Here is a 19,055-nt window from a genome sequence, read left to right as displayed (position 1 = left end):
CATGTTTTATTTACCAGAAATTGTAACGTTGGTTTAAGAGATTTTAGCAGTTAAATACATAAACATTTAAAATTTATTTTCTTCTTTTGTGTTTTTATAATGGAATGTTTCAGGCCTTTCTCTGCAGTGAGAAGCTCCCTGCGCCACCCCACCCCCCCAAAATGGCAGCCGGTGGTGTCACACAGTCACTGCATGCCTGAGGCTGGGTTTAACACACCCGGATCGAGCTGGGCTTCCAATAAAATTCGAAACGTTGGTGAAAATTAGAAATGTTGTGCCATGTGTCAAAGGAGTTATGGTACATCAACATGTCACTGTATCACCCAGGAGCACCAACAAGTGAAATGTGCTCACGCTGGCGTATTGCTGAAGGTGTTTCTTTCTGAGAGTCACATAATGTCCTGTATGCTTTCCATGCCTTTATAGAGGGAATTATCACCGGTCTGAAAACGAAAGGTATACAGAAGTTAGAGGAAAGAGAAAAGAAAATAGAAGCATTAATACAAACCAGCTAGAGTCAGCATATTGGCACTATGAAACCCATAACGACGTCCGCAAATCTCTCTGCTATTTTCTAGGTACTTAGGTTCTTTATTTGATTATTTGATCCCCACTTTTCTGAGATTAACTTTAAAAGACTAGTCCTAATTCCCATTTCCTGTTGTTCTCTCTTTTTTTTTTTTTTTTTCAATTGGTGGACAGTATATTTGCCCTTCTCCAGGCTTCTGAAACCATGCATCTCCTCTAGGAGTTGTTGAAGACATCTACCAATGGGCCTGAGAATGTTTTAGTCAGTTCTTGTCCAGAGCAGCTTATTTCAAAACATCCAGTTTATCAAAACTGGTTTTAACGCACCAGTTTCTAATTAAAGATAAAGCAACTGCTTTCCAACTGACATGTTGTCTTGCAGAGTTGACTTGATAAGATTGTTGTGACTTACTAACGTGGACACTATGCCTGCTTTACCAGAGCCGATAGGTAAAAAAGAAGGAATAACCAGTGGTTTTGTGGAAGTCTGGGCAAGGAAGTGACAGCAGTGATCCAGGGGATTGATGGTAGAAGCATGCAATGAAATGCCAGAATTTGCTGAATTTATTAAAATGAGACAAACTATTGTGAGAGGTGCTGATTACATCACTATGCCAGATCACTACTATGTTAGAAAGGGTAACATGGCTTTATCCTTATCTAAATGGCTTATCTGCTTTTAGCCCTTTAGAGGTCAGGTTGCTGGTTAGGTGTCTACACTCTCTGTGGTCGATGGAGATACAAGTGGACACCTCTGGAGAAATATTCACTGTACCAATCTTATACATCTGTTTTCAGGTTAGATGAATCACCCCACAGAGGGATCTACCTCTATTGATTTTAGAGGGAACTGAGGTGACCACTTCAGACTAGATACCTATATTTTAGACATCTGATGTCAGCAGAGATGAATTCCACCCATGAAGACTAAAAGTGTCTTCTCAAAGGAGTTATCTCTGAATCAAGCTCGGGCATTTTTGAAAGAGTCTGAGGGGAAGCTTGTCAATCTAATGTTCCTATTGTAATTGCTCTTTTGACAAATAGCTAATGTCAATCTTCTAGGGTCTCAGTCTATTTCCCCTCCACAGTGATAAGTCTATCCTTAAAAATCAGATTTGTGCTTGTAGCCTTTATCTGTGCCGTAAGAATAGGTAAACATATTTAATAGACTGTTATTCTTTGCATGGCCCACCTGTCAGGCTTCTTGAATGCCTGTTGTTTTTTTAAATAATTTTGGACAATAAGAAAATTTGGTTCCCTACTGTAAAGAAATGAATGTTTTAATTGCATAGAATTGTCTACTTAGACATGGAAGGTAAAAAATCACTGGTTTTTGCTTACATCTCTATTTTGTCCATTCTGGGTCTGAACAACTTTACATTTAGGGTGAAGAGGGAACAGTTCTACAGCTGAAATTTGCCACTGAAGTTCAATTCTAGGTAGTAAAAAATGGTTGATGAAATCTAGCTTGCTTAGGACCTTACAGCAAAAAAAACCCTGTTTTGCCAACTGAAGTAAAAAAATGGAGAGAGAGGAGCCAAGTTCAGCTCCTTTGTATAATCAACTGTCACTCTGCAGAACAGAAGAGCAAAAGAAACTGAAGTTGCAGACTGAGTGACAAAAAAGGAATTTGATACATTAGGGCTGATTTTTACGCTGTGTTTGGGAAGCACCTACTACTGCAAGAGGACTCAGTTTGGAGTGGTGCCAGTTGGTACAACTGGAACGATGATGGCGAGGAGGAGGAGGATAGCATGTAATTAATAAACTGCTCTTCAGAGAACAGCAACATCTGAGAGGCAGACGTAGATTTTAAACAGCTTGTTCTTTTCACGCTTTGCTATTCTTCTCTGAACCCAATCAGTCCCTCTTATACATCCAAGCTAATCCTGCTTTGAAAATAGTGTAATTTAGGGCCACTAAAAACATTCACTTACTGGCTCTGAAGTTTGTTAGTCAGTGTGTTCCAGTGTTTCACACAGTGCAAATATTCAACATTTACTGCAAAATTTTATCTCTCAATATACCTCTATTGCATTAGTACAGAGATAAAGAAGTCATCATCCCGCTCTACTCAGTGCTTGTCAGGCCACACCTGGAGTACTGTGTGCAGTTCTGGTCCCCTCTATAGAAAAAGGATGTGGACAGGCTGGAAGGGGTCCAGAGAAGGGCCACCAGGATGATCACAGGACTGGGAAGCCTGCCATACGAGGATAGGCTGGGAGAACTGGGTTTGTTCAGCCTTGAGAAAAGGAGGCTCAGGGGGGATCTCATCACCATGTACCAGTACTTAAGGGGTAGCTACAAAGAAGATGGAGACTCCCTTTTTACACGGAGTCACGTGGAGAGGACAAGGGGGAATGGACACAAATTGCTCTTGGGGAGATTCCGCTTGGACACCAGAGGAAAACTTTTCACAGTGAGGACAGTCACCATGGGAATAATCTCCCCAGGGAAGTGGTTGACTCGGCCATGTTGGACACCTCTAAGAGTTGTCTGGACAGGGTGCTGGGCCACCTTGTCTAGACTCTGCTCTTCCCAGAAAGGTTGGACTAGATGATCCCTGAGGTCCCTTCCAACCTGGGGTCCTGTGATTCTGTGAATTACTGCTTCTGAAGTTGGGCTTCACTCTGTGGCAACTGACTACAGACACAAAAGCCAATCGTGCTGAATTGCACCCTGTTGCAAACAACATATATATAGTCTTCAGTATGATTGCTTCAATAGCCAAAGGTGAAAAACAGAAAACGGGCAGAGTAGAAATGGGGATAGAAGCATAGATGAAATTTTCACTGCCTCCAAATGGTTCCTTTCAGTTCTAGTGTTATTGCTTGCAGAAACTGGCTACAATCTCTATTTGAAGAGATCACATTCACATTTTCCACATGTATGTGACGTGCTCACACTCTGTTCCCACATCAGTACATTTTATCTGTGTGTCAAAGCTTGCATGTTGCATTGAATAAAGGCCTATTTTTACCAAGGAGGTTAAAGGAGACAGTCTAGGTGTTGTTAAACAAGGTCTCATAGCATCTGTGGGATGGGATCGCTAGAGGGCATTACAAATCTATTTGTTTGTACACCTGTGTGTAAGTAGACACAGGCACCCAAACGTTCAGCCTACAAAATAGGGCTGGCTAATATTTGTAGCATTGGTCTGCAGGAGAGGTCCTGTGCTAGCAATAGCCCTTTGTGCGCTGGGTCTGTTTAACAGCAGTATTTGTGTGCAATCTGTGATTTTTGATGTACAAACTCTGTCAGTAGTAGTCTCTCTAACCACAAGGTGGAAGAACTGCTTTGCTTACGATGCCATCTCAGCTTGCATGAAATGTACACGACTGAGTAGGCAAGTTTTATTACTATCTTTATTTAATTGTTATAGTGCATCAATGTCCAAGCGTCCTATTCAGGACCAGAAGTCCTTGTGCTAAGTGTAATAATAGATACAGTCCACAGCCCTGCAAGGAGCTTCCTGCAGATAGATCCCAGTGCCCCGTAGTACGTCTATACTGCTAGAGATCCCTTCACTTCAGTGAGGCTCCCCAAAGAGTCTGGCACATGGGGAGCTCCGTGCAATCATGCTCAGATGTAGCAGCTGTATCTCCAATGCTCTGACAGAGCGTTCCAGGGACCAGCCACAACTATGACATGGTCTACCCCCATGCCGCCTCTCAGGCTGTTTGACAGTTGCTTGTCAGATGTCCTTGCTGATTTATTGACCCAGGTAGATGGGCTCTAGAGGCAGTAGCATGTGTGAAACAATTCAGATCACAAGTGGAAGATCATGGTCTGAATGGCAGGTGAGCATGGACAAAAGAACGACCTTCAGGGAACCCTGAGTAGAAAACATTTCAAAACCAAATTGTTTACTATGCTGCTAACCTAAAAAGTCTTAACTTCTAGCTCCTTTAAGGCCAACAGCCAAAATCCATTGATTTCAACAGAGCTAGAGTTTCCCTTGTGGTCTGTACTCAGGAGATAATCTCCCAGCTTGCCTGAGAAACCAGAAGCAGCATGCTAGAGGGCAGATAGGAATCTTCTGAAGTGGGGAGATGTGAGACCTGCATTTCTAGTTGAAGAATCATGGAATAACATTTTCTTACATGGATTTGAACTTTACTTTATCACAGGGTAATGAGAGGTACAGGGCAATGGGACACGCCTTGTGAAAAGGTCTTTCTGTCTAATTGAAACAAAGAAATGAGTGAATTATTTTTTTCTAGTCAATCAAACCCTCTGATTCCTTAATAGAAGGAGCTTTAAAAAATGGAAATTCCTTCTAGCCTAGCTGATTGCCAGTTGAAGAAATGCATTCTAAAAGATGAAACCTGCAATTTCTATAAGGTGTGAAATTAATCTTTCCTAAGTCCAGATGGGTAAGAAATGAAAAATATTATCCTATCCTGAAGATCATAAGGTGTTTCATAACTCTGTGTCTTTGCAAAAAAATTCCAATTTAGATATCTAAAATGAGATACCCAAACCACTGATTAAATAGAATTGCCCTAGATACATCAAAAATAAGCTTAGCTTCCCCACCAGGCATAAGTCCAATATTGCAATGCACAAAAGAACTTCCAACATCATTATCAGGACATGAGAGGTTAACTGAATGTCTTTGTACTGCTTTGCATGAAATGTTTTGAATCCTGAACTCCTGTTATGACTCACACCCCTATTTCTCCAATTTGTTCTCCCAGGCGCTCTTAGAACATCACTTTATTCCATGCACTTATGGCATTACTTAATAAGGTATCTATAATACTTTATAATACTGTAACTTTAAACAGCCATGCTCCTAGCTGGCAGTGTTACAGCAGTGCTTTCTCAATAACTAGGATCTTGATTTCTGGCTCTGATAAGACAGACCTTCTATATAACACGCACTTGTGTAACAAAAAGAACCAGTGGCTAACCCTGATCTTGTCAAAGAACAATAACAGAACTTCAGCAGGACCAGCATTTCATCCCATATTTTCAAGCGAAGCCTCAATATTTCAAGTAAAAACAGAATGTAACATGTAGTTTTGCAATGGTAGCAGTGCTATTGATTCAGAAAAAGCTCTGTAATAAAGCTACCTTCTGTTTGCTAAAATGTGCCAGGAGGGGGACAAATTATGGTAAAATTATGCAGATCAGCAAACAAGGTCAGGCAGATACTTGCCACTGTCAGTGCACGCAATATGGGCAGTTGAAACACATGCAAGAAGAATGAAGAGGTTTTACATCCATCCCCAAGGGATGCAGTGCTGACTACTGCTGGCCACAGAACTCCAGACTAGATTGATAAAGGCTGGTTCTCAACTGACAGCCTACAAATTAAACCAGTTCATGGTGAACCAACAGGTGAATATTTCAGCAGGACTGAAAGGCCCACAGCTAACACAAGGTTGAAGTCTCTTTTTAACATCTAAATGCTTCCCACATGTTCTCTTCCTGCCTTTTTAAGGTTTTTGAAATCTCCAACATATTTTTTAATGTAAAAAACCCCTACAGAATGGTTATTTTTCATTCCATACTCATTTTACTGTAATTTATCTAACAGGATTCTATAAAAAAATATAATAGAGCTAACCCCAAAATGTTCATATTTGCAGGGATTAAGAACTAGCTTTTGCTTATATGATCTGGTTTTTAATCATCAAACTATTGACCTGGAACCATTGTTTAGAGAAAAAAAACCACACCCAAACAACGTTTGGAACATTAAGGAAAAAAGTTCTTCTTTTGGAAATATTGATGCCAATTTCCCCTAAGTGCCTATAGTCTAGCAACCAGATACATATAGTTCTGATAATGGGCTCATTTACGTAAAAATTACTGCCAGCTTGATTGTAACAGTCACCATGTGGACGTTGGCCAGGACAAGAAACCATCACTATTAACCTTCTGAGACAGCCTTTACACCTTTGTGGAGACAGCTTTTGGCACAGAGCATTAATTTCATATAGAATTTTATGAAGCATTAGCAAAAATACCGTCCATGCTAAAAAGACATTGGACCTATACTTGGGAATGGAAAAGTAACAATAAGAGGAGGCTGTCTGGTTTTCAAGTCATCAAGTCTTAAATGATGCTGGATCCCTTTAGTTCTGCTGGAATGTTCTGACAGTAGTCAAAAAACCAACAACATGGACATTGGACTTCTGCATCTGCACGGGCTGTTGTTTTTCAAGTCAGTGTTTGGATATTGAATTTGAATAACCTCTTGCACACAATGCCATGGAGTTACACTTGTCATTTGTACGTGAACAGGTACTGTCGTCACGCACGCAGTGGGGGTGAGCTTTGCTTGTAACTACATAACTCTTTCATGAAAATGAAACATGTAATACATTTATTTTTGCATGCAGTAATTATCATATGCATGCTTGAAAAGAAAATGCTGTACATGTAAAATTATGCTTTTGATCCTGGAATAGAACGGAATTTGAATGGATATTTGCAGCTTGCTGAATAATTCTTTGAGTGTTTCACTTTTGATCTCTTGACAACATCAGCATTTAAATCAAAACTGTTTGTAAATTACCTTTTGAGCTATTGTCTTTTTCTCTTTTTTGAATTCTGAGCAGCAGCAGAAATTCATCAAATAAATTCTCTTCCTGGCTTTAAAACCAAAGCTGAAGTGTGGACTGTTCTGTTTGGTATACAGTGAAGGAGCTTCGATTTGATTTTTATTGATTTTCATTCGAACTTTATTATAAAACATCTCCCAGGGACACTTGCATGAGAAACACTTTGCAAATAAAACCAGCATTGTGTTTCCAGTCTCCCATTTTTAAAGGTTATTATAACATTTTCATCATGCTTGCCTATCCCCACAACATACCACTGTATGGCAGACAGCTGCAGATGTTAGGTAATAGAGCTAGATGTCTCTGTAGGTTTTTCTAATGGATTTTCTTTTCCCGTAATACAAAAGGGTTAACCGTGTCGTTAACCCAGTGGCCAGCACTTCTGCAGTCTGACTGTGGGCAGTCCCCAGGCCACTATATTTACACTGTTCTTTGACGGCAGTTTTGTCTCAGCTGTTTTATGGGCATGAAATATGGTGTAGATTTTTTAACAAATGCCCCTCAAAAACCTACTATATTTTAAATAGAGCAGATAATCTTTGTGGATGGTTCAACAGTGGGGTTTATGTTATGATTTCTATACTGTTATTCCCAATAGTTGGTTCCAACCATATTTTTCAGTGGAACAAGAGTGACTTTCAGCAGCTGGATAATTCCAGGTTTGTGTTCAGGTTGGGCATACAAAATGTTTTCTTGATAACACTTTCCTTCTAAAAATTGCAGTTTAAATCCAAACTAGATATAAATTGCTTACAAGATATAACTTCTTTTTAATAGACCTTTGATTACTATTTGTCCCTCGATCTCAAAGGAGGCTTTTGTAAATACTAACAAGATGACAGGCATGGTTTGATCCTGCTCCTGTTACAATCATTGGCCAAAAATCCCGCTGGGTCACATCCTCTGAGTGTATCACATCTCTATGGATCTCCTAATGTACTTTATAAAATGTATCCAGTAATAATAATAAACCAATAACAACAGATATATGATTAAATACACAGCGCAGAGGCAGTTCCAAAAAGGGCAAGCTACAGCTTCACTTTGAATATTTGCTTATAAAGATTTACTTTCCGTATAAAAGTAACCCATATAAGTCTTTATCAGTATTTACCTATCTCAGCTAGGAAAATAAGACAGTAACTACAAGTTCATATGTGCAATATCATAGAAGTACAAGAACATTAAAGTTCTCCTTAAATGCAAGTGAGCAGGACCCCGGCCAACTGGAAAGAGCAAGAGAATAGTTAACACCCCTGAATTTTATAGACATGCCAAGTGGCTTAGCAGTCTTTACTGAATATTTCTGCTACAGCAGCTTGCCTGAAATAAGAAAGAGAGAAATCAGATTAAAGCTTGAGCCGCTTAGGACATTAGTAAAGCAAATTTCCTGGCAAGATAACCATTATTTTGTGCATCAGATGATTGCTCCATGCTGCAGCGCTGAGCAGGGGTGGATTCTTAATCCATTTTGAAAAGTACTTAAAGAAAACCTTTACGAAGGTTTTATCAGCTATGAATACTGGAAGGAGGGTGAACTTCCTACCCCATGGTTTTGTTCACATGCTATTTGGCATCTTTGTATAAGAGCATGAGAAGCCATCAAGCAGTAAGCTATTAATGCAAGGCTTTGCAGCAATTATCGATCTTTGTGTAGTCTTTGACTATCTGTCCCCTCAGAGCACACCAGAGAGCAAGCTTTACAGTGGGCTAGCTTCAGAGCTGAGGTGAATGCTGGTGCAGTAAGGCACAGTTTGATGAGTGAATTTTCAAGTGGCAGGGCTGGCACAAGCAGCTGCCGTAGCACACACCCATTAACGGGCACTTGTTCCTGTCTCTATGCCTCTCTTTGTGCTGTGCCAGTATAGGCAATTTTGTAGCAACACGGACTACGAAATGATCTGGCTGCAAAGACTTTTTCAAGTTCTGCAGCTGAACTACATATTTAGTCTTTTTCATACTCGTTTAGGAGTTCTCACTGCAACATGAGTGAATACCTTAGCTTCAGTTGAGACTGCTAATTAATGAGAGCAGTAAGCACGTAACAACCTGGGCTTCAGCATGGGCTGTCCAGCTAGAGATGACACTGAATCGCTAGGGCAGCTGACACCTGGATTATTGAATCTTCATTGCTAATCATTAAATCTGGCTTGGCCACATCTATTCAGCTTAAAATCATGTCTCACAACGGCAGTATGGCTATAGCTTTGCTATCAACGTACACCTAAGTGCAGGTGTGTCTCAGCTGACGGAAGAGAGGAGCTGGAATCTATCAAACACCTTTAAAGGCCACTTTTCTTCTTACTTTTTTATCTTCTTACCTTTCCCTGTGCACTTTGTGTTGTTGTAGACTGTTTAAATAGTTAAGTGGGGAACACAACCTTAAAAGGCATCATTACTGGAGGATGCTGCAAGGAATAAGCATGTTAAGAACATTACAGGTTATTTAGACCTTGACCTTTCTACTCAGGGTCCCAGCAGGAAGGCCAGCTATGCTAGTGGCTTTATTTTGTTTGTGTGTTTGGTGGGTTTTTTTTAGCAGTTTGATTCTCTGTCCACTAGATATGGGATTGCTATATAGTAACGTGCTTTGCAGTGGTCAGTAGACAGCTATCTACACAGAGTAACTTTCAGCAGCTCTTGACCTGCACTATATCTGACCTTGTGGCTGGAGAGAAAGGTCTAGCTCTCCCTTACCAGTCTCTCCCATCTCATCTTTCACTTTGTTGCCTTTTCATCCTCACCAGAAGGGTGACATCCTAGCACTGTGAGCCTCCCTCTGAGCAAAAAGAGATTTTTAGGTAGGTCTTAGGTCTGAGCATCGTCTCACACCTTTGTTTCATCACTGACTTAAAAAAGAGTTATACTTGATTTACACTAGTGTGTGTAAGAGGAGGATCTGTCCTATTTTTTATTTTTACTGCGTAATACTCTGAACTGATTTTTTTAAAGGTTGCCAACTAGCTGATGCACGCAGGGTTTCGGTCTAACATATTAAAAGGAAACAAAGCAATTAGGCAGCTTTCTGATCAGCACTCTCCTGCAAAATAACTGCATTTATTTATCTTGGTGTTTTCTTGGGGCTTTTTAACTGCAGGGAAATGCCAGTATATCTCACTGTCTGCTTAGTAACAAATGTTCTCAACTCTGCAAAACTTGTCTGACCCAAAAGATTTTCGAATCTCAGGCCTTATGTGTTATAAATTACCTGTCAGTAAGTACTATAAATCAGTTGTCAGTTCAACTAAGATTATTTACTCATGCACACTGGTGAGGAAGGCAGCATCCCTAGTATCAATTCAGCAACCCAGCAAGTAGATGCCACATCGTTTACACTTCAGCAATATCCTAAATAATAATATCCCTCTTATGCAAATTCTGTAGGTGATTCATTGGGTGCAACAGTGCCCTTTGGTGGCTGGTTAACTGCATCACAAATTCGTTCTGGGAATCCCCATGGAGTTGAAGCTATCCTGTCAAAGCTGTGGTAGATCTAAATTCAGGTGTCACCCAGGAAATCTGCTACAGTTCTGTAAAGCACCTTCTCTTTTTTGCTTCGTAGCAACTGTGGCTATCTAAGCAGCATAATTTATTAAATCAAATCTGCTTTGAGAAAAATACAGTTCACTCATTCTTCTAATTACAACTGTTGAAATTTAGCCCCAGTTAGTGACTTCTCAATTTGCTGAGATTAGTTCTGCCTGTGTAGAAGTGTGACTAGCTATGAAGGCACATGCAATAAGCCTGACATTTCTTTTTCTACTTAATGTATTACACAATTAGATATGTCTTGTTGCTTTCTGTGAAGGAGTAAACAAAATACCCTTGTTAGCTGCACACATCCAGTCTCTCCTTTCCCATGAAGGCTTAGTTTCTGAATGCTGTGGACAACTGTATTACCAAAAATCGGGGAGATGACAGCAATGCAATGATGTTTTTATTCTACCATTTATACACTTCTTGGTCTCTGGATCTCAACATGATATTACAGACACCTGTGAGCCACCCCCTCTAAAAACACAGCAAGGCAGACCCACAAAATGAGTAGAGATGTATTATTATAACTATTTTACATGGGTAAACCTAGGCACAGAGACCAGATGCTCAAAACTAGTAAACAGAGTAATTGAACCGGAAACAAACCCCAGAGGTTCAAATTTCCAGTCTGTGCTCTAGTTTAAAGACATCTCCCTGTGATCCTCCTCCTCATACTGGAAAGCCTGGAAAAGCCTATTGAATGGGTATCATAGGTTTTTTATGTTAGGATTCAGCAGTTGTTTCAGCCACATTTGAAAGGAATGAGTCAGGAATTTGTGTATGTGGGAAGTGGTTTCCTCTCACATTACTGTATGTATGGATGAAATACATTTCCTCTACTATGAAGCGGCTGAGTGAGAAAATAAAGTAGTGCAGCTGACTGGCACTTTAGTGGCTGTACTTCAACCTTGATAATGAGAAGCCATGGCCTCGGGAGGCCAGTTTGGATAATGCATTTCATAGAAAAGCTGGTGAAGTCACTTGAATTCTTATAAAGAATGACTAGAAAAGGACAAAGTGGAGAAAAAATACCAATACTAAAACCTGATAAATTAGAGACCAGGTTCTTTAGTGAAACCTGGCCTGACTGGAACTGCAGGAGAAAATCTGGCTTTAAGACTTGAGCTACAATGCAATAATGAAGACACCTCCCTCTGTGCTTCAGAAAGTTTTTGTCACAAATAGTGTTCAGGAATCAGAGATAATGATAATGGCTTGTGTCTGCAATCATTACAGCTATGGCACGCACAGTATGCAAGGCATTTAATGTCAAACTTACCAGCGTCATGCAGCGAGACAGTGACAAGACTAAGTAGAATGCAGGTCACTTGCCTTCCAACCCCAGTTGTAGCCAGAGGACTAGTGACATTGCAGAGCAGGCAGGTTATATTTGCAATGAAACTGAACAACAGAATTAGGGTTGGGGCCAGAACCTGCTCAAAGATGAGTGTCTTCAAATCCAGGAAGCTGGTATGGTCTTCCTTCTGTCCTTCAAATCTGATTTGTTGCTGGAGCAGTAGGCTTCTGAGAAGTCTGGAGCCTGGTGAACACCCCAAGTGGCTGTTCCCATCTTCTGTAGAACTGAACGGGAAAAGACATGAGTTTGAGGGCTGGTCAGATGAGTGGGCTGAGGCAGAAATGGGGTTAGGGGAAGAGAAACAGAACAGACTTGCACAAAGCTTTCAAGAGGACTCTCAGCTTCTGAGGGGAGCACTACAGCCAGCAAAAAATTGGAGAAGGAAGGAGACATGGGCGAGGACTAAAAGATCTCCCTGGCTGTTCCTTAGCTCTGCAAGGAATTTAAGGTTCTTTTTGACTTGAAGCCTGGAATAGTTCCATATATTTAAAGATCAGCACTTTTTTTGAAGTGATTTGTTGAGCTATGCAGAAGACGGAGTTGCCAGGTATGTGTTAAAAAAAGGATCTTACTACTGTCAGTGAAGAACTTCTAAAAATAATGTTATACATATGTATATAAAACACATAGGAGTATACATCCTGGAATACTTAAATGCATTTTCATTTGAAGGTAGTTTCTTATGGTGAGGCAGACCAGCCTGTCAGGAGCCAAAGCTCTGCACCATGCTGGTTTTCTCTGCTCTGGCAGCACAAACACGTAGCCTCAGCATGGCCTACACTGTGGCTGCAATCACAGGTTATTAGTAAATCATTCCATCAGACACCCAGGCAGGGCAGTAAACACAGAGGAGACATTCACCAAGAAAAGAAGGGAAGTGTACTTCCCGGTACATTCTATGTATATTTTAGCCATTTTCCAATATTTCCTTTGCTTTCAACCTCCACATGTCAAATGGTAGTAAACTGCAAATGTACTAGCTCCAGCTGAGCACAACTGGGGGTGAAATAGCTTTTCTTTGAAGCTGAAGCTAAAGTCCACTTGAAAAGCTGTAGTGAGCGCCACAGAAATTTGCAAAAGAGTGTCTGAAATTCTGACCTGGTGATTCAAAGCATTGTGATTCATGAAACAAATTTTCAGAGGAGCTACTTAATCCATTAGGCGAGCAGCCTGTGAAAGAGACCATCACTGTAGCTAAAATATCAATCACCAGATAAACAGCATATTAAAAGAATGTAATTGTCTTCCAGGTCAGCAGAAAACCATTATAGATCTTCATTAATGTATTTTAACATTAAAAAAATTATATTATTTTAGCATTTTTTCATTCCTTTCAAGTGATCAAGGACATCATTACACGTTTCAAGAAGAATAGAGGAAAAATACAAGATGAAGATCCAGGGCCAAATCCTTGTACATCTGAACCCTCCCTAGGAAGAGCTAGGGAGGATTTTTTCATCCCACCTTGGTTCTGCTGCGTGTTGTAACATTCTGGGAGCAGCTGTCATCTCTGTTACCAGTCTCTCAGTTTTGATGCTCCCTCAGCCTCTTACCTGGAGCATATTTGGGAGTGCTGGTAGAGGAGCTGACAGCTCTGTGTGCCCCGAGGCAATTTTCTGTTGGCAAATCAAGGCTTCCTGAGTGGCACAATACAGCTGAAACACAGTAGAGAAACTGCCCCATAAATTTCAATATTGCACACATACAGAACATGTGTGTGTGTTTGCCTGGCACAGGCAGGGACTGAGCCACAGGCAGTTACAGTAGTGGTATGTGGGGGTGTGTAATCAGATGCCTGATGGTTTACATAGGCAGGCAGTTCCTATGACCACATGTATGAAAACAGAGATGAGATCTCTACAGGAATCCTTATGAAATCAGTTATACATGGACAATTTCAAAATAAAACATTAGCTGGGGATAAAAAAAGGAGAGCTTCAATTAGCTTTTTATAGGATTTCATTTTTTGCCTGTGTGCCACATGACCAGCTATCTCTCCAACATTTTTCTTCATACTTGGCAACTAGTGATGTACTTCAGTGTTGCAAGTGAAACTGAAGTGTATGCCTTTGCTTAATAATCCCCCCATTCATTTAAATAGTTGGTAGCTTGCCAGCACTGCTTTGTGTGCATTTCAGAATTATGGATGATGTCAAGACAGCCTTGATTAAATACTCAGCTAACTACTGCTCAGATAGAAAGGGGCTGAAGTAAACAATTATTTCAGTGAAACTCACAAGCTTGGAGAATACATATTCTGTGATATTATTTTTTTGCATCAGGATTTGTAATAGAAGAAATTAAGACTCTTAAGGACTTTCCCAGCCATGTGAGACTACCCATGGACATATCAGACATGTAGTATTCATGTAGTCTCAGAAGGATTTTGGCTGAGATCTCTACCTCTAATAAGCGTGCTTTCTGCTTCTTCCTTCCTTCCTCAGTCAAGCTTTCATTTCCAAGTATTGGTTTAGAAATTGTAGTCGCCCCAAGGGCAAACCATGAACTACATGGGGCCCACACAAAATTAAGAAGTTAGTGCCCCCATTCTAGATGTTTAATCCAAAAGAAAACAATTCCCTGCTTGATATATAATGCTAGACATTCAGACTTGGGCAGAAACTGAGAGATACAGACACACAAGAGTCCCCACTGACAGTCAGACCCTGTGGGCAACGGGAAATGTGATGCTCGGTGCATGCAAGGGCAGGTCACTTGCCAGTGGTGCACAAAAAAACCAAACTGTTAACTGCCCACTACAGCTCAAGCTAGCTGATTGCAAGGCCAGTATATAAAACATATGCAATTACTCTTCTCGGTTACCAAGACAGACCTTCTTGGAGTATGTACTTTCCTTCCATCCAGCTCATTAAATATCATTCTAAAAAGCAAAACATATGAAGTGGGAAAGAAACAGCCAGCTCGTGATTGGAATAAAAGTTTAATAGAGGAGTCTCAGCTGTGTTCCACAGATATGTTCAAATATGACTAATGAAAGCCTGCCAAAGTCTCCCTTCTCCCCTTGAAATATTCCAAGTAGACTGTCTTTCAGAGAGTGAAATCCAGTAGTTTAATTCAGGCTTTAAACTGCAGGATTTGAATTGTCAGGAATAGACTACAGAGCGGAGACTGAAGACAGAAAAACCCCTTTAAAACATTCTTCCTTAAAACAAAAAAGGTGAAAGAGGCAAAATCAGTAGATACAGTTGCAGAATTTGGAGTGGAGTTTCACAAGGAAACACTTAACTGATGCTCAAGAGCATTGCTTCCAGCTGCCTTGAGAGCTCTGCAGAGAAACTAGAACAAGATTACCTTCACTTTGCAGTAACAAAGAAAGTTAAAAAAAGAGTTTCCAATATTGGATGGTTAATTGAAAGAACTTTCTACTGATTTTGTTTAAAAACATATTGAAGCAGAGTTTGCTTCCTTGATCCTATACCTACAACTACATTTAGCAGCCAGAGTGGTTAAGGCTCTTGGAACAGGTCGCTGATTTGTACCACTGACGTTCATGCTTGTCACAACTCTGTTCTAGACAGATGATGACCTACATATGAACAATGGAAAGAAAAAAGAATGACTGGATGATAAGAAATGATACAAACACAAGAGTATGTGTTTAGGCTGTGCAACTCATTCTGCTTGGGAAACATAAAGGGAGACAAGAGATTAGCTGTAAAGCTGATTTTGCTGCTTTTCTACGTGTTTTCCCCACCAACTCCCTTATTGTCTGAGCAGTCCTCAGTGTCCTACTACAGTTATCAGGTAAACTTTAGTGACCTTCTGGCTAATTGTTTTTATATGACAGCTTCATATTCCCACTGGATATTTCAAAGAATATTTCATGAATCAGAAAAGTCAGAATTGGGGAAGGGCTTTTGGGTCATTCTCTCCATATCTCTCTGCCATAAGCATTTCAGGCAAGACCCCCACAAAACCAGCTGGCATTTTTGCATCCTAAAACATGATTGCAAAAGAAAATGGAGATGTTCCAAATCCTGCAAGTAACTATGGATAAACTACCTGATGGATTCCTTCATTTCTTTGCCAGTTATTTCATTTCACTTTTGTTGCTGCTATTGTAGCCATTAAAAGGAACTTCTCGCTGACAATGATCATACTCATACTATATCATAATTTACTCTTGGTGTTTGCCTCTGTCCTTCACTCTGCATTGCAGTGTACTCTCATTTGCAATTTTGGCCCAAGAGCACAACTGAGATTTCCAGTTCTCTTGTCCATGCTGGGCAGGCAGTGACTGACAGATACACTGTAAGGTAGGCACCACAGAACTGATGAGTAGTTCTTGGTAATTCAAATGGTATAGCAGCACTGGTAACAATTTTCTCTCTAACCTGCTGTCTCTCCAAGCCCTGTGAAGGCTAACATTGCCTTAAGAAATACTGTTTGAACTATTCCTCTTCCCTGTGATTACAGCCAATTCTGTTTGTAGAGAATTTACATTATGCTACTTCATTAAAGCTACTTATATAAAACCAGCTACTGTTACATAAACATTTATTGTTTAGCACATCTAGCCTTTCCCTGTAGCTGCAGAGCTGATATGCAGATAATACTGGTCTCATTAATTTTTAGTTTACATCTCCTTCGCCATCTCTCAAAGGAAGAGGGTTTTCTAACTGAGCTTTTAGGTTCAGGCCACGCCAGAACTTGTAACAGGCAGCATCTATGTAAAAATTTAGGATTCTTCTTGTCTTTGGTACAGACTGCTTACTAACCCTCCTGGAAGACTCGCTTGTGACTTACTGCCAAAAGACTAGTTTTCTACTAGCACAGACTCAGCTCTGTTGGCAAAGACAGGATCTTTTGACTGTCCTGTCTGTGGGTTAGATAACGTTTGCAGTAGCTGGTGTACTTGAGTAATGAACCTTGGCTAAAGTTTTTTTGTTTAAACCAAACAAAGGCTCTTCTCTGTTTTCCCTCTGCTCCTGCATCAGTCAAGTACAGCCTGGCCCTTTGGTACAGCTGGACTGGTTTTAATCAGCTGACAATATATTTCTTAGCCTCCTTGGTAGCTTAGTAGAACCAGGTGGGATGAACAGCAAAAGAGGGATTTCCCTGGCTAGAGCTTTCCTTCATATGTCATGCTGTGCTGTGAAATGAGCCCTGGGCTACCACTGTGCCTGTGAGGCAAAGGGTCCCAGAAGCCCAGGTTGCACCCAACACTGGAGCTTGCACAGCCAGGTGGAAGATGAAGAGCCACACACAGAGGCTGGGCAACCTCAGCTTTCAATCACAGAAGTCCAGAGTACCAGTACTAGCAAATTAAGCATCATCTGAGAAGCGCAGCTCGAAGGCAATTTTGTCCTTAAGCATGCATTGCTGACTCCCCTCCGTGGGACTCAGCTGTCATCCAGAGCCAATACAGCATTTGTCTCTCCAAATTCTTCAGTTTCTGCAGAATCTGGAAGCACTGAGAGTCACTGAACTTCTATTGGTCCACTAAATCTGGGGGAGGAGGAATAAGATCCCGTGGGTTCAGCCTAGCAACAAGGCAAACATCATAGCTGTCATGCATGAGGACATTGATGGCCACCACATTCCACTGGTTCTCCCATGTATCCAGCTCAAGGATCTCTTTGGTGATAACTTCATGACGAGCTGAAAAAACAGAAGTAACAACAACAGGCATCAGAAGTCAAGTCAAACAGGATCAAAGATGCTTGTGCAGTTATTATGACCCTTCTGTAAGATGGCAAAGAAAAGGTAATATTTGTGGTACTAACAGCTATGCTGTTCGAAGAGCATGCGATTGTCAATGTATAGCAGATGAAATAGTGCAGATGGAGGTCTGCACAGTGTATTCAGTCCTCACACTCTGGGCTCCAGGTGCAGCTGCAGGGACAAAAGCATGAAGTGCTCCATTGTGGTACAAGTATGCAGGTGGCATTTCATTGTGCAATCAATTGTCAAATGCTCATCTTTCTGAGACAGAATATTGCCTATTGTTAATGAGTATGCCTACACGCAGTGTGTTGTCTTTTCTTTGCCCCAGCTAAAATGCAGCGTTCAGGCTCCTGGAAGCACTCCAATGCTACGGCTCTTCTTGGGTGCAAAGTCTGGACATCCTGTGATTTGGGGAGAAATAAAGACAGAAAGAAAACTCCAGGGTTTTAAATGTACTTTAGCTGTTCTGAAGTGCTGAGGAATTTGTCATGAACAGTCAGGTTAGAGGAATGCCATTAAAATCACAGATGATCTCAAGACTAGAAGCTTTTTACTGAGACTAAAAAAACATAATGGAAGAATCACCATGCAACAGAGAACCATACTTGTCAACCAGCAGTGCTATATTAAATTTCTTCTAAGAACGCAAAACCTTTCTTTGCTAACAAAAGTCCTGAACTTCCCAGCAATTGTTACTCAAAGCCAAGTCCTCTCCTAAAAATAAAAAGTGCCTTTCATTGCTGCTCATATTTTCTTTTCATGTTAAAGTTGCTTTCTCACAGCAAGTAACCTTAGTCTAAACTTCTTCCTTTGAGATGAGGACATGCACATGCTTTGCTGTCAGCTTCCTTCTGATTAATTTCTGGATAAATGTATTAGAAGGTTGGTCTCCAAGATTTCCAAGCACAGACACTTCACAGGCACCAGGATAAGTAAGAACCATCGTAGAAAGAAACATTGAATACTCCACATTGAGTCTTAAAAGGCTGGTGACAGACTAAATTTTACAGGGTCCAGACTGAGGTTCCCATTCAGCTATCCCTTCTAGAAAGCTTTTCTTTTTAAACAAACAAAACAACAAAGAACCCTACCCTTCACATCTATCAACTGCACCTCTTTGGACACTGCCCTTCTGTGGAGTCAGCAGCAAAGGACTGAAGAAGGGGAAAGAGTCAAATACAGAAGAGCTTGCAGAAGCATATATTGTTTCTCATGTTGGAAACAGAGACCACATATTTCTCCAGAGGACAGCAACTCTGGGGGTTTAGCACCCCTGAGATAACGCTGTCGTGGTTTAGATTCCATGAAAAAGTAGTGCTGATGTTATGATTACGTAGTGTCATGTGACTTAAAATACCCCTAGGGCTGCT

The 19,055-nt window shown here is 40.7% G+C and overlaps 1 protein-coding gene and 1 long non-coding RNA gene across 2 annotated transcripts in view; both read right to left on the bottom strand.

Annotated features, from left to right (window-relative positions):
- Positions 1-61: 61 nt before the first annotated feature.
- LOC142058596 (uncharacterized) lies at positions 62-7,003 on the bottom strand. Its single transcript, XR_012661036.1, has 2 exons — positions 6,374-7,003; positions 62-443 (listed from the first exon to the last, which is right to left on the bottom strand). It is a non-coding gene; the product is annotated as an uncharacterized LOC142058596 (long non-coding RNA).
- A 7,919-nt stretch (positions 7,004-14,922) lies between these two features.
- KBTBD12 (kelch repeat and BTB domain containing 12) overlaps positions 14,923-19,055 on the bottom strand; it is a 32,561-nt gene continuing 28,428 nt past the window's right edge. Inside the window, exon 5 of the mRNA XM_075096032.1 lies at positions 14,923-17,619. Within this exon, the coding sequence (XP_074952133.1) occupies positions 17,450-17,619 (170 nt within the window). The 3' untranslated portion in view covers positions 14,923-17,449. The remainder of the gene's footprint in view (positions 17,620-19,055) is intronic.

This window comes from Phalacrocorax aristotelis, chromosome 6 (genome assembly GCF_949628215.1).
Source record: "Phalacrocorax aristotelis chromosome 6, bGulAri2.1, whole genome shotgun sequence".
In the NCBI taxonomy this organism is placed as follows: Eukaryota; Metazoa; Chordata; class Aves; order Suliformes; family Phalacrocoracidae; genus Phalacrocorax; species Phalacrocorax aristotelis.
The sequence above is the reverse complement of the archived record's forward strand: the minus strand, read 5'-3'. Positions and strand labels throughout refer to the sequence as shown.